Source organism: Parasteatoda tepidariorum, chromosome 4 (assembly GCF_982258835.1).
Source record: "Parasteatoda tepidariorum strain Cologne lab strain chromosome 4, Ptep-v5.0, whole genome shotgun sequence".
NCBI classification, from domain to species: domain Eukaryota; kingdom Metazoa; phylum Arthropoda; class Arachnida; order Araneae; family Theridiidae; genus Parasteatoda; species Parasteatoda tepidariorum.
In genome coordinates, this window is record NC_141758.1 from 121,882,036 (window position 1) to 121,896,488 (window position 14,453).

A 14,453-nucleotide genomic window follows, 5' to 3' on the forward strand; every position below is an offset into this window, starting at 1 on the left:
TTTATTTCACTTCTGTTTATAAATTGTCAATCCTATTCGTCATGTTTTGTACAAAATTGATTTTTTTTTGGACAAAGTTTAAGATTTTGCAGTATTGTTTCTAGTTATGAACGAGTGTTCAAGTTTAATGATGTGCTTAAAGATTTAAATTAGGTATGAAAATTGATACGTTCAAAGGTCTTAGGATAAAAAAAAAATTAAAAAAAAGGTTACAGTTTGGCAATTCTATCATTTGTAAATGTCCTATTTGTAGACTTTGAATGCATTTAACTCAATAAAAAAAGAAAAAAAGAAGAAAAAAAACTCAATAATAATGAATTCTATTAAAGTAATTATTGGTGTTATTTATTCTTACTTAAATTTTTATTAACTTTTAAAAATCTATTTTTTTTTAAATGGTTATGAAAGTTGCTAAACATTTGAGTAGAAGTAAGTAACACAAATAGTTAAATTAAATAAACAAGAAACTGAAGCAGTAAGGTATTACTTGTTTAAAAACTTCATTCCCTTCAAAAATATACAAATTAGACTGCTGACAACCGAGCTCCCAAAATTAGGCGCCCATTTTCAAGATTTGCCAGACTTGAATGAGAAAAAAAAAAGTGATTTGAAATATAAAACGTAAAGTGACCCACGAAAAATGGAAAAATAAAGGTGAAAAACAAATCTAGAAAAACTGCAGTAGCCGAGAGAGATTTAGTTGCCACAGTTCACTCATTCTTGAATCTTCTTTTGTTCACATCAATGCTGATTCCGTTTGCTAATGACATTAGTTCTTTACCATCTCGCCACAGCGCGTGGAAATGCATTTTACTATGATTTGCCCCTCTCAGTAACTGCGGTTTTTTCTATTCTATTTTCCATCTTTTTTTTTCTTCCTCTATTGGCGACTGTGGTTCTCTAGTTTTGTTTCTCACCTTTATTTTCCTTTTTTAGTTGGGAACTTTGCCTTTCATATTTCAAATCACTTTTGCTTCTTCTCATTCACGTCTGGCAGATCTTGTAAATGGGCGTCTATTTTTGAGCGCTTGAGACATGTCGACTTTTATTTCCAATTTGTATATTTTTGAAGGAAGGGAAGTTTTTAGTTAAGCGATGCTATTATTTATTTTAATGAAAATTATTAGAACTGCTTTTAACTAAGTTACATGCATTTAAAGTCTCCAAACATTATATTTTGTTTGAAATTTTTATTTCTCAATTATTTAATTTAGGAAAAAAAAAGAATTCTTCAGGAAAGAAATCATAAAAAAGAAACATTAAAGAAACTCTACTCATTTGAAAAAAAGATCAAAATATTGACATTTGTTTTGTCATTCTATTTACTATAAAAGACGATTTAAAAAGTGTTTCTTTTTTTTTTAACATAAATTTAAAAATATTTTCTTGAAAGACATTGGAATATTGAATTTTTTCCATGTCATTCAACTTATTTTATGTTAGTAATACTACACAAAATTTGGAAATTTATTTGGAAGAATATAGTAAATATTACCAAGTCAATTAAAAGCTAGAGTGTGTGCTTTTCCGTTTTTACTTTTGAGCAATATATAGTGTTAAAGCATTTGTTTGAAATTGAATATTGTTTCATGATTTTTAATGTTGTGATTCATTATTTGTTTGCAGTTTTTAATTAAAGTTAAAATTATTTATATTTAAATAACTTTTTACACAAAAGTATGAATATTTGAAAAACCTTTTTTTTTTCTAAAAAAAAAAAAAAAGTTTTTTTGAAAGAGGAGGTTGCATAAATTGCGAGCAGCGAGCGAGCAGTATTTGTTAATGGAATATTTAAAAAGAGAACAATGATATATATTTCTTTACACAGACACGATGATCATTTTTAAATATATATATATTTTTTTAAATCGGAAATTCTCATTCCCACGTGTCCTATTTAAACACAGGATTCTCATTTCTTAAAAATTAAAAATAATTATAAACATCCGATAATTTTGAAATAGTGTAAGTTTACAAGTGAATGATATTTTTTAAAAGTAGTAAAGTTTACTACTAAATTTTGCTTACATTTTAGGAGCAATAATAAGAAAAATATACTTTAATGAAAGCATCCTATTCTTTTTGTATTTCTCAAAAATACGGATACATTTTGAATAGGTTATAAATGATTTTGTGAGAACTTTTATTGCAACATTGTGAAGATAAACTGCAAAAATGAAAAAAAATTGTTAAGATAGAGTACAATAAAATGAAAAATGGGTTAGAATTTTTTTCAAACTACCTATGGTCCGAAAATTGAATAGGCAGTAGATTTTCATGAATAGAAACAGAGCTGAGCGATGATTCATATACTAAAATAAAACAAACGAAATTTTAAACACGCGCTCTTTTCATAATCGTGGATCATCTTGATTTATGATGAATATCAACGACGATACTATCAAGAACGTTAGATGACAGCAATAAATATCGAAAACGATAATGTCACGAGAAAAATAATGAAGTTCATTATCAAGTACGATAATGCAGCGATAGATATCGTGTTATCGACAAAGTAAGAATTAACAATAATGATAATTTATCTCGAGGTAATAAGTTTCATTTAGTTCAACAAAAATACTTACAAGCATAGAAGTTAAATTTTCAAAGTATCGCTATGTAATATCGATATTTCTTGACGATTCATCGTTTTATTAAAACTCACTCATAGCGATAGAATTTTTTAAATGATGTTACAAGAATGAGAATCCTGAGATTTAAAGCAGAAGAACTTCCTGATGCACGACGTACGCGGTTTCCCATAAAACATTTGTGTAGATGATGTTTTTAGAGTCCTCCTTGATATGCTTATTAGTCAGTTGTTGAATAACGAATTGAGCGAATAATTTTTAGAAAGTGATGACTTTGCTAGAGATCGCTGGAGGAACAAGACAAAGATTATTAAAATACAATTCCAGTCCTTATAAAAATACTGTAAGATCAGAATTTGGTTTGGTCATTAGATAATCACACTTCCTTGGCAAAAAATCACATTTTTTTTTTGTTTCGCAGAATGGCAACGACTCAAAAGATATTCCTATGCAAACGATTTTAGAAGACAAAATAGAATGGAAGACGATGCGCCGTCAATGGCAACAAAAGAAATGGCGAGATATTTTTTAAAATTTGAAGACATGAAAAAATAACTAATAGTTTAGTTGTTTATTCATTTAACCTGATTTATAAAGAGGAAAATTTAAGGGGGTGGATAAAAATATTGTATTCGTATTTTTGAAGCATTTTTCCTCCGATGAAAATATTTTAATGCCGTTTCTTACGATGGTTTAAAAACTATAAAGCAATGAAGGTTCCCTTCTAATAATAGAATAAAAAGGACTATAGGAAACTCGGATCAGATAAATGTGTTTATAAAAAAATGAAATGGTAGCAGAAATAAATAAAAATGAAATGGTAGCAGATTTTTATTACAGTAATAGGATACTTTTTTTGCTCTGATAAAACTTTATTATTAAATTAAAAACTTTTCATATTGAGCAAAGACATTTACACCTCGCCAATCTCTACACTTGACTTTTGCATAATTTATCTATTGAGTCGTGCTTCTGACTCTTTTATCCGATTCATAAATTTAAATCGATTAAAGATTGAATGAAACAGTTACGACTCAATTCCGTACCAGACAACCACATTTCTCAGCAAAAAGTACGTAAGAATTATAGAACACACTTAAGAACATTTTCGCGAGATTCTTCTATCAGACATAACACACATAAAAACTTTTCTTTATATTCATGTATCCGACATAAAAAATATAAAAAACATTCTTTAGATCTAGGTTTTTGACATACCACATGTAAAGCCTTTCTTTAGATCGTAATACTTGGCATAACTTTCCAAAAAAAAAAATTTTTTTTTTCAGATTTAGGTTTTTGACGTAACTCACATACAAACTTTTCATGTGCGCATAAATACTTTAACGAACTTTTCAGTGGTAAGTGTATTTGTATGGCACCAGAATTAGCCTGTAAGTTGTAAATTTTTGTTTCACTTTTTTCTCGTTTTATAATTTCCCAGTTTTTTTAAAAAAAAAAACCAGGCAGATGGTCCCCATTCAAGATGAAAATGAATTATGGATAAAAACAAAATGGCTAAAAACTCATACTGCAATTGTGCTTTTGTTAAAAACGAATTCTTCTCTCATTTAAATTCTCAAGTAAAAAAAAAAAAATCGCTACCTCGTGCATTGTCTTCTATTTTTCCGACAATTCTAACAATTGCGTTTCAACTAAATAACTTGCAAATTACTGATAATGGTAACTCTTATTTTTTGTTTGACATTTGCTAAATTTGCCACGGAAATCTTTTTACTTCGCTGCATTCTAAAATATTTCGATTTTTTTTAATGATTACATTCTACGTTTCTAAAGGTGATGAATCTTGGAACATAGTCCAATTTATCTAACGAATTATGTTTTTAATACTTTTTTTTTCTTTTATTATTGATACATTGGAACCTGATTGATTTTGGGATTCCCTGTCTTCCGTTATTCTTTTTTAAAAAAGAAAAGATTTATTATAAAAGTGTTCATTAAAAGAACATTAAATCAGAAGAGACCAATTTAGGAAATATCCAAATTATAAAATATTTCAATAGAAAAGAATATACAGTCCCTGTCTATATTATGAGACACGCACTCTGTGTAAAATCTTAATTATCATTCTATACAGCTTTATTGTTTTTACGTGACTGAAACCGGTTTGCATTTGTTTACGTTCAATGGGTTAAATTAGACGATGTATAATATAAATTGGATGATTGGCTAAATTTGGCGCTATATATTATATAAATATTTATTATATCGGGAATTATATTAGTATATTTTAATATTTAGACCCAATTATTAAACGCACTCTAGTTTATTAATAATGACACGTTTTGCACTAAGTTTGTATGCAATACTTTTATACTTAAACACATATGTAATGGATATTTATTCTTACATGCTTCCAATTTGTATTTATTTTAAACGTATTGCATTACAATGTTAACCCATTGATACACGGACATAAACAAATGCAAACGGGTTTCATTCACGTAAAAACAATAAAACTAATAATTAAGATTTTATATGGAATCTTACAGTGCGTCTAATAATTTGTCCAGGGACTGTAAACCATGATTTTTTTCAAGTATGAAAGCATACAAATACTGATCGCAATACTATAATAAGTCACATAAGTTAAAATGATATTTTTAGTTAAAATTATAACCGGTTGTATGTTTCGAACAGTAGTTTTCATGGCTCATAAGAGGAAAAAACTTCGTAATCCCTTTAATAGCACCTGATTGAGTTGCTTCTAATGAGTTGCTCCTGAGTTGCTTTTGAGTCAATTGCATAACAAATTAATACTTTAAAAATTCTAAAATTATTTGAATTCATATTTACATTTCACAAAATGTAATTAAATAATAGTATAATTTACATCAATGTGGCTTAGAGAAGGTTTTGATATCAAAATCTGTTTAAAAAAGCTGTCAAACAGATAAAAAGCTATAATCACACAAAGAAACAAAAGAACATATTAAAACCTATTCTCAATAACATATGAAATAAATTAATAATAAATACTTCTTAATGTGAGTAGAGTGGAAGTTAAAAATATAGCATTAAGTTTAAATTCTCAATAACACATGAAATAAATTAACAATAAATACTTCTTAATGTGAGTAGAGTGGAAGTTAAAAATATAGCATTAAGTTTAATTGCACAAAATAAAACATAAAATTTCTGTTTACAGAAGCTTTTCATAAAGTGATGAAAATTTGTTTTCAGCTTAAATAAAGTGAATCGAAATTTGATTAAAATATGTGTTTTCTGTTGATGATTAAACAGTTCTTTGCGAGCTTATTTGATTGCATTAATAATCATTAGAAAAATGATATAATTTGTTTTCAGAACCGTAACTATATGTGATAGCCTGATTCGAGAGGCTCACACTATGGAATTTCTCACTCTAGTTCAACCAAGTGATCTCAATACAGTCTCGTATTATCATACAGTAAGTATAAACTTTGCGGGTCTGAGGAAACAACTTCGCCGATTCGACAAGCAATTTGTCTTAAAGTATTTAAACTTACATCAAAACAGAGTTGTAGTTTAGTTATTTTTTTAAGTACTTAAATGCATGTATAACTCATACTTTTGTTGAATGTAAAATTTTTTTTTAGCTTACAATTAACTTTCAGAACAACTCTTTTGTTGAATTGGCTAGAGCGGGACGCAACCTTATTTTGAAGTAACACCATTTTGTAAATAATCTCTTTTTGACATGCACACATGTTTTCATATTTTATCAAACAACAGTCGAATAAAATTCAAAAAAAAAAAAATTATTATTGACAGAGATCCTGTATCATGTTTTCAACCAATCAGGTTCTTATAATGAAAGAGTCGTGAATTATCTCAGATATTGCTGAGATTTTGTTGAAAAAGAAACTAAAAAGATGAAACATTTGAACAACAAGATGTTTGAAAGCTAGAAACAGTCAATTGTAAAAGCTAGAAATCGCCCTTGGGCAAACCTGGCCGTCCTTTTTCACAAGAACAGTTCCATGCTGGGATAGGATATTAAGAACACCAAGACGCTGTTCGTTGAATGATCTGACGCGGCGGAGAACGATTACTTCAAAATCACCATTTTCTTTTTAGAATTATTTAATTTGGCAGTGAAACTTCTGTTACCCACCCTCTCTCCCTCTCTCGTTGTACGTTCTCGAGAATGCACTCTTAAATATCGACTGCTTTTAATCATTTCAAAATATCGTCTGCTTTTATTGATTATTAAATATCGTTTGGATAAACGATTCTTAACTATCGTTTGCGCTGAATTTTTAATTTATATATCAATATCGTTTGCATTTAACCATAAATAAATATAAATTTTATAAAAGTATAAATCTTATTTATCTTAAATAATTATTTATCTTAATTTTTATTTTCTTAAATTTTATTTATCTTATCATAAAATTCATAACATTTATTTTGAAATATCAAAAAATTAATAATTTAGCAAAAGAATAAGTTGATTTAGAAAAAATAAATTCTTAATTTTTAATTCTATGTTCGGAATATTTTTTCTCGATACTTTAAAAAGAGGTAAACAGCTCTACTTTGTTTTGAGATCAAACATAGATTACATCATCTGAATCAGAACATAACATGTAAATAAAAACAGGAGAAGATGCTAAATATAGTGTGGAACAATATTTACATTCAAGAATTTAAACTACTAAGTAATAATTGGTTAAAACGTTATACGGTCTCACAGACCTTATCTTCCGTTTCATAGGAACGCTTTTTATTTATTATTTATCTTTCCTATTTCACGTCCAAAAACGTTAAGAAGTATTTCCGAATGTTATTCAATCTTTAATAATTTTGGTGACACAGGAACATTCAGTTTACTTGCGACTGACCACCTGAGCATCCACGCTCAGAATTATTATTTTTTTGTTGGCGCCATTAGAGCGAGAGAAGAGGAGGGAGAGGGGAAGCAGAAGGAGAGAGCTTTTAGCTCTCTTCGTGACACACTTCCATATAGCTGGGATCTCGCATGACACTCTTGATCATGTCTTTCAACATGTTGTACCGAGGGAAGATTGGGTACATGCGCGCTGCACGGTACGATAGGTGAAGTGTATGAACCACTTGCCTTAAGTTGGCATACTTCTTTAAAAGTCGGTAAAGATCGTTAATGAGCAGAGTGTTTTCTTCCTCTATCTGTTGCACCGTGGCAACTGCAAAGAAAAACAAAGATTTAAATGAACACAAATAACACAAAAACAATAGATGAAAATTAACAATAAAACCAAAAATGAATACGCGTAGTATCATAATGTATATTAATATGAATAATATAACGAAAAGAATATTATTTAATTAAATTTATTTACAAATATATTTCAGATGTGTTTTGGATGTTCCTTGTCTGAAAAAAAGATATACCATTTTGTTTTCGTTTGCATAGGAAAGAATATATATATCAAAAATTTTTTTAAAAAAATTAATAAGCCTCCCTAAAGAAGGAACGTTACAATGCTACATTGATGACATTTCCAGAGCAACTGAATGACTGTTCGTCTCATACAACAACGCCCTCTATAGGTAGTCACGATCGCGAATACAAACAGTAATAAGGTGTTAAATCGAACCATGTTTTTTCAATTTGAGTTGATGCAGTAGAGTTAAGAAGCACGATAATACGGTTAACTTAACACCCTACCAAAATGGAGGGAAATTTAAAGGATAATGCTGCTCAATACGCTCTTAAGGTTTTTAATAATGCATTATTTATGCGCAAAAATTTTATTTCATTCTAAATTTATATATTTTTTTTATATGATTAGATTCAACTAATTTTTTCGTAAATTCTTATTTCATTTCATTAAATGGTAGGCATTCAATTATTTGCTTCTGTTTCGATCAGACCGGAATTAAGTTGAAATTTAAATGTGAGACTATAGATAGTTATTTAATTTGTTTATTTTGCTACTATAAAAACAAGCTAGTTTTTATTTCAATCATAACAAAACCTGGCTTTTTTTATCTATCAAAGAGCGGGAATGCAAAATTTAATATTTCAAATGTAATCAAATCCGCAGCAGTGAAAAAGAATAATAGTTCACTTCCAAATTGATTTCTACTGTAGCAGCAATTGAAGTCGGAAAAATAAGTGAAAATAAAGCAACATATGAATGTAATTCTTTTTTATAATGTAATCATAACGAAACGGTGTTTTCAAAGATTTAATCCTAAGAGCAGAGCGAAGATTCAGTAAAATAAATGATTCCTGTTGGAATGTGCGAATGTAATCAAATGGCGGTGAAATAAATTCAGTTTCCGAGAGCGGCCTTTGATAAAATCATCTCTCATGGGAAGAAAGATGATCAATATATGGTTCTCTGCAACTTTGATTTTCTTCCCTTTAATGGAGGAACTTGATGAATAGAAGTTCTCATAATAATAAAGCTTCAAATGTTTGACTAATGAATAGATTAATTCGAAAAATTTAATTTAATCAGTTAATCACATACCAGTTAATTCCCCCCACCCACCCATCGATGGCGTTGTTCATAAATTTTTTGACGACTAATCGCGTGCCGTTGCACAGCCGTGGTGGGTTCAAATTACGAAGCAAAATAACCGGAGATCCAACTTTGAGTACTAAATGATGCGGTGATATGACAGGTAAATTCAATGAGTTTAAAAACTCTGTTGGAAAATTTGCAGCTTCAATGGGATCGCAAACTGCATCAACGGATTTATATGTCACCAAGTTACCTGGCAATAACTGTTGCATCTACAGATTCAATTCGTTGACGTCCACATTTTTTGCTGCTCAGATAGCCCTTTCTGCCAGCCACTCATGATGAATGTATTGCGTGTGTACATCGGGAAATATTAGGCTAATGAGAGCATCTTGTGAATCAATGATTGTGCAGAAATCGTCCGGTAATTTTAAGCATCCAGTCTCATCCATGGTAACTTTTTCATCACCGATATCTAACAATTGTTTTGAGAATGTTTCAGCAGATGGATCTTGAAGCATTTGGACGCGCATATTTACTTTTAGTAGAACTTTTTCAACATTGCGCCACAGTGGAGATGATTTCAAGCAAGCATTGATCTCATCAGCATACTTTAAACGCGGAATGACGGGAAGTGTTTGTCTGAAATCACCTGAAAGGAGTGTGGCGTAACTACCACTGCAAAAGTTTAACATCATTCACTAGTATATAAAGCATGCTAACTTGATTCTATCATGAGGTACCTTTTGATAGATGAAGGTTGGTATTGTCTATTAGCTCCGCCCCCACATTGGTGACCTTCGAACGTGATTTGATCACGCAAGTAACGCCCACTTCGCAATCTCTCAACGGTTACGCCTACTTCGATGGATAGTCCACATGAAATAGTTGTCTTGCTATTTGTGAAAGCATCATTCACTCTCCTGCGCTGTTGCTGCTCAGTCTCGTCTCAAACATACACACAACGTCGGCCAGCACACACTCGACTGCTAAAGGCAACACAGGAGCAACCACTACTGTGAAGTTAATACACCTCTCACATTCATTCAGCACTCAAAACTCCGGTGACTCTCTCTCCCGGTCTTTCACAAGTACATCAACTAGTGAGATCTGTTCATCGAATTATATCTCTGATAAAATTCTGGTGGGGGAGTACTGTGGCGTAACTACCACTGCAAAAGTTTAACATCATTCACTAGTATATAAAGCATGCTAACTTGATTCTATCATGAGGTACCTTTTGATAGATGAAGGTTGGTATTGTCTATTAGCTCCGCCCCCACAGGAGTAACAGAGTGCCGCCAAATAATTTGTCATTGTTTTTTTATATCCTTCAATGTTCCTGTTCAGCGCCTCAAGCGAATGTTTGTGTGCCATAGTGCATTCATCCCAGATGATAATTTTACAGTGTTTCAACACTGTGACCATAGACGAAATATTTTTTATGTTGCACACTGCATCTGGGTTGTTTTGAATATTTAGTGGCAGCTTAAATACTGAATGAGCTGTTTTGCCTCCGTCCAATAAAGTTGCCGCAATGCCAGATGATGCAACGGCTAACGCGATGCCAGTATTTGATCGTATCTCACCGAGAATCAGCGAAATAATTAATGTTTTGCCAGTTCCACCTGGTGCATCAGGAAAAAAAATCCACCTTGTCCTGCCGAAACTGCGAGCATAATAAGGTCATTTATGTTCCTTTGTTCCTCATTCATTAGTGGATCATTGCGAGTAACAATCGCTGCCATTTCTATCGTACTGTATTGAAGTTCACGATTCATGTCAGTGTTTAATAAATCAGATGCACTTCGACTTGGCGAAGGCATACCGAAGTGACTGAGTGGCAAGTTGGCAATAATAATGCAAAGATCCTCAATAGCAATCAGTGCTTCATTGTACATAGCATCGCTGAATGTTATCGTTAGATTGTTGCAACGTGTGCGATGTTGATACCGTATATCATCAGTCATCGAATCTTTATGATTATCCCATAACGTTTCTATACGGGTCAATACTATAGCAAATAATAGACGAATTTGCTTTGCAGTACAGTTCAATGCTGCTTTTGCAAGCATACATTCCCACTGGTTGTCGTCTTCCAGCAAGTCGAGTGCAAAGCATGCATAAAACATGTGATTATTAAAACACTACTTAATAATTTGGTCTGATTATTATACTATACTCATATAATGCTTGATATAATAAATATTCATATAATATATCGTTTCATTTAATCCATTGATACACAAACAAGTGCAAACGGTTACGTAAAAACAATACCCTGATAATTGACATTTTACATAGAATCTTACCAATAATCTGTACATATTTTGAATAAAACATTCAGTAAAAAATATACACTTACTCGGAACTTTCCAGAAAGAAAAAATATTTTCATCATAAAAACCTTTTATTTTGGAAAGACAATTTAAAGACTGTGAGAATGGCTTTGTTTGAAAAAGAACAAATCCTTTTGTAATGCCCAAGAAATAGCCTTTTTCCTATGTTTTACTTTAGAGACTATAAGCACCCCGATACAATCGTCTGTTGTTTTGAAAGATTTCTAAAACAGGTGAAACAGCTCGGATCTATCTAAACTCCATAATTTATTTTAGGCTCGTTCACACAAATAAATCTTTAGGTGAATGCCCCCCCCCCTTTTTTTTAAGCCGGAATAAAAAATAGCAGATCAACCCTTCATATTCCTTCCGATTTAGTTCGTAAAATATGAGGTCTTTCTTTTCATGACAATGGGTTTATTGGGATTCCCTTTTGGAAGAAAAATTTCGTTCGTTTTTATTGGATGCGTTTGATTAGATTTGATTTTTTGAGCTTGAGAATGTCAATAAGAATGGATTGATGTAATTGTTTCTGAAACGCAAAGTATAAAAATTTTCTTACTTTTGGAAATTAGTTTTGTTGAGATATTATTAAGCCAGCAGCTTTAAAAATACCACTGCAAATCATAAATTACCTGAACATTAGATATTTTAAGAAAAATGGGGCCCTAAATCCACGTAATTCTGCTGAAAATTTTATTTCCCTTTCTTTTGAACATTGAGCAAATTTTACAACTTAAGAAAAAAATCCTTTATAAGGAAAAAATTCATAATGCTTGGATTTTTAAGAGAAAAATGCATATTTTCCAAAGGAAAACCGATTTAGATCCAACTATGTATTTATGTCGAAAAATAATAAAAGAGCGTTTGAGCAACATTTTATAAAATTTTCATGCAAAATTAATAATACAGCCATTGAGAATTGTTTTTCGAAAGGCCCCAGAAAAAAAATATTTATATCATGGTAGTTCAAAATAAAAGCGATTTTTTTTTATTTTATATATAAATAGGTGATTAACTGCGTAAAAAAAAAATCGAAATTTGGTAAATATTTATTACGGTTCGTACAGATTTTTCTATAATATGACTATGTATACAATATGTAATTATATCTATTATGTAATACGTTCGGCTCACTTCAAGTGAAATCAAGATTAAAAAAAAAATTTTTTGTAAAATCTCGCAGCTCTCATGACACAGATTTTCATGAAAATTTTTTTGTAGAAATGTTTCTCATAAAAACGGTTAAACTAGTTTTTTCAGAATATTTGGAATAAAACTACCTTTAGGCGGCCAAATCCGAAGCTGTTTCTATCTAAGAGTATGTCGTAACTACAGATCATATGATAAAAATGTCCATATCTTTCTTATTTATAAACCAATTTACTTTATTCTGGCGGCATTAACACTAGAAAGACTGAAACTATACCTTTAGTGTTCAAAAGCAGTCAAAATGATTGAAAGGTGAAGGAATAATTGATGGGTCAAGTAATTTGTTTAAAATTAATTTTTTATCACTTTTTATATTATTTAAAGTTATATAACAAGTTATTAGTAAATATTAACAATGAAAAAAATTATATGTTGTACAAAAAGTCACAAAATTCTAAGAAATTGTGTCATTATATACATTTCTAATTGAAATTAAAAAGCAGTCAAAATGACTTTCTTGGGCAATCTAGTGTTAAAAAGAAAAAGTCAACACTATATAATTAAGCTATTTAAATGCAAAAAATACTTAGATAAATTTTCAAAAAAGTTTTACTGAAATAATTTTTTATAAATGTTTCTTGGGGCAAATTACAAGAATTTTTTTTCTGTGATGAAGCAATTTTTACCATTTGAGATTATTCCTCATTATGTAAAACATAATTTTCAACATAAAAAACAATCAAATATTTTTTTTGTCTTTTTTTATCATTTTAATATAAAAGTAAGGTCAGTAAAAAAATAAGGAGTGGTTACTAGGCAAAGATTTTTTTTTATGTCAATTTTTTTTCGAATTAAGATAAATGTCATGTTTTTCAGTACATAAAATACAGAGTGCTTTTTTTGTTTTGTCCTTAATTTAAAAAAAAATGGTTTTTAGCTACAAAATAAGTTTTTTATAGCACAAAAACAAACAATATTTATCAACCTCATTTTTTTTGTCATAGAGAGCAGTTGTTTTCTCATAATGTTAAACATTATATATTTTTATTGACACTAGATTGCCCAAGGAGGTCATTTTGACTGCTTTTTAATTTCAATTAGAAATGTATATAATGATACAATTTCTTAGAATTTTGTGACTTTTTGTACAACATATAATTTTTTTTTATTGTTAATATTTACTAATAACTTGTTATATAACTGTAAATTATATAAAAAATGATAAAAATTAATATTAAGCAAATTTGTCTAAGCATTCACAATCCAATCATTTTGACTGCTTTTGGGCAATATAGGTATATGCTAATTTTCCCTCTTTCTAGTGTTAAGAAGGAAAAAAACTAAAAAGTTGAAACAGCAAGGTGGTGTACGCAAAGAAACGAAAAACAGTAGCGGTTGCCATATCAACGCATGCGCACTTTTTACTATTACTCTTGAACACGGTTGAAAAAAAAGTGTCCATCTAATCGAAACCAGGACAATGAGTAATAATAAACATTTTTAAAGTAATTTAATGAACACGAAACTCGATATTTAAGAGAGGATTATTGAATGAATATTTCTATCATATTTAAGCTTTATTTCTCGAGATATTGTAAGATTATATACTAAAGAGACCTTCTAGTTTAGCTTTCCTCTCCTTCTCCCTCGCTTCCTCTTCCGCTTGTTGGGCAGCTTGGCTCTTCGAACTTTCACCCTGAGGTCGAGTATCAGATGCTTTCTCCAACACTGCGCATGCTCTCAGAACATACACATTTACCTGGAAAAAAAGAGATGGAATCTCATTACGATAAACGACAGCTTGAAATTAAAGTATTGTGCGGCTTTGAGGAGAACTCCTCCAGACTGAAAGTCTGGAGCTGTCTGTTGCTATGGTAACAAGCAAAAGCACATTTCTAATAGGGGTGGAATGA

At 30.3% G+C, this 14,453-nt stretch overlaps 1 protein-coding gene across 1 annotated transcript in view; it reads right to left on the reverse strand.

Moving 5' to 3' along the window:
- Nucleotides 1–5,200: 5,200 nt before the first annotated feature.
- The window catches only part of LOC107445183 (uncharacterized), a 176,879-nt gene continuing 167,626 nt past the window's right edge, over nt 5,201–14,453 (reverse strand). Inside the window, exons 4-5 of the mRNA XM_043050878.3 lie at nt 14,158–14,299; nt 5,201–7,759 (exon numbers count right to left, since the gene is read on the reverse strand). Coding sequence (XP_042906812.1) covers nt 7,533–7,759; nt 14,158–14,299 — 369 coding nt within the window. The 3' untranslated portion in view covers nt 5,201–7,532. The remainder of the gene's footprint in view (nt 7,760–14,157; nt 14,300–14,453) is intronic.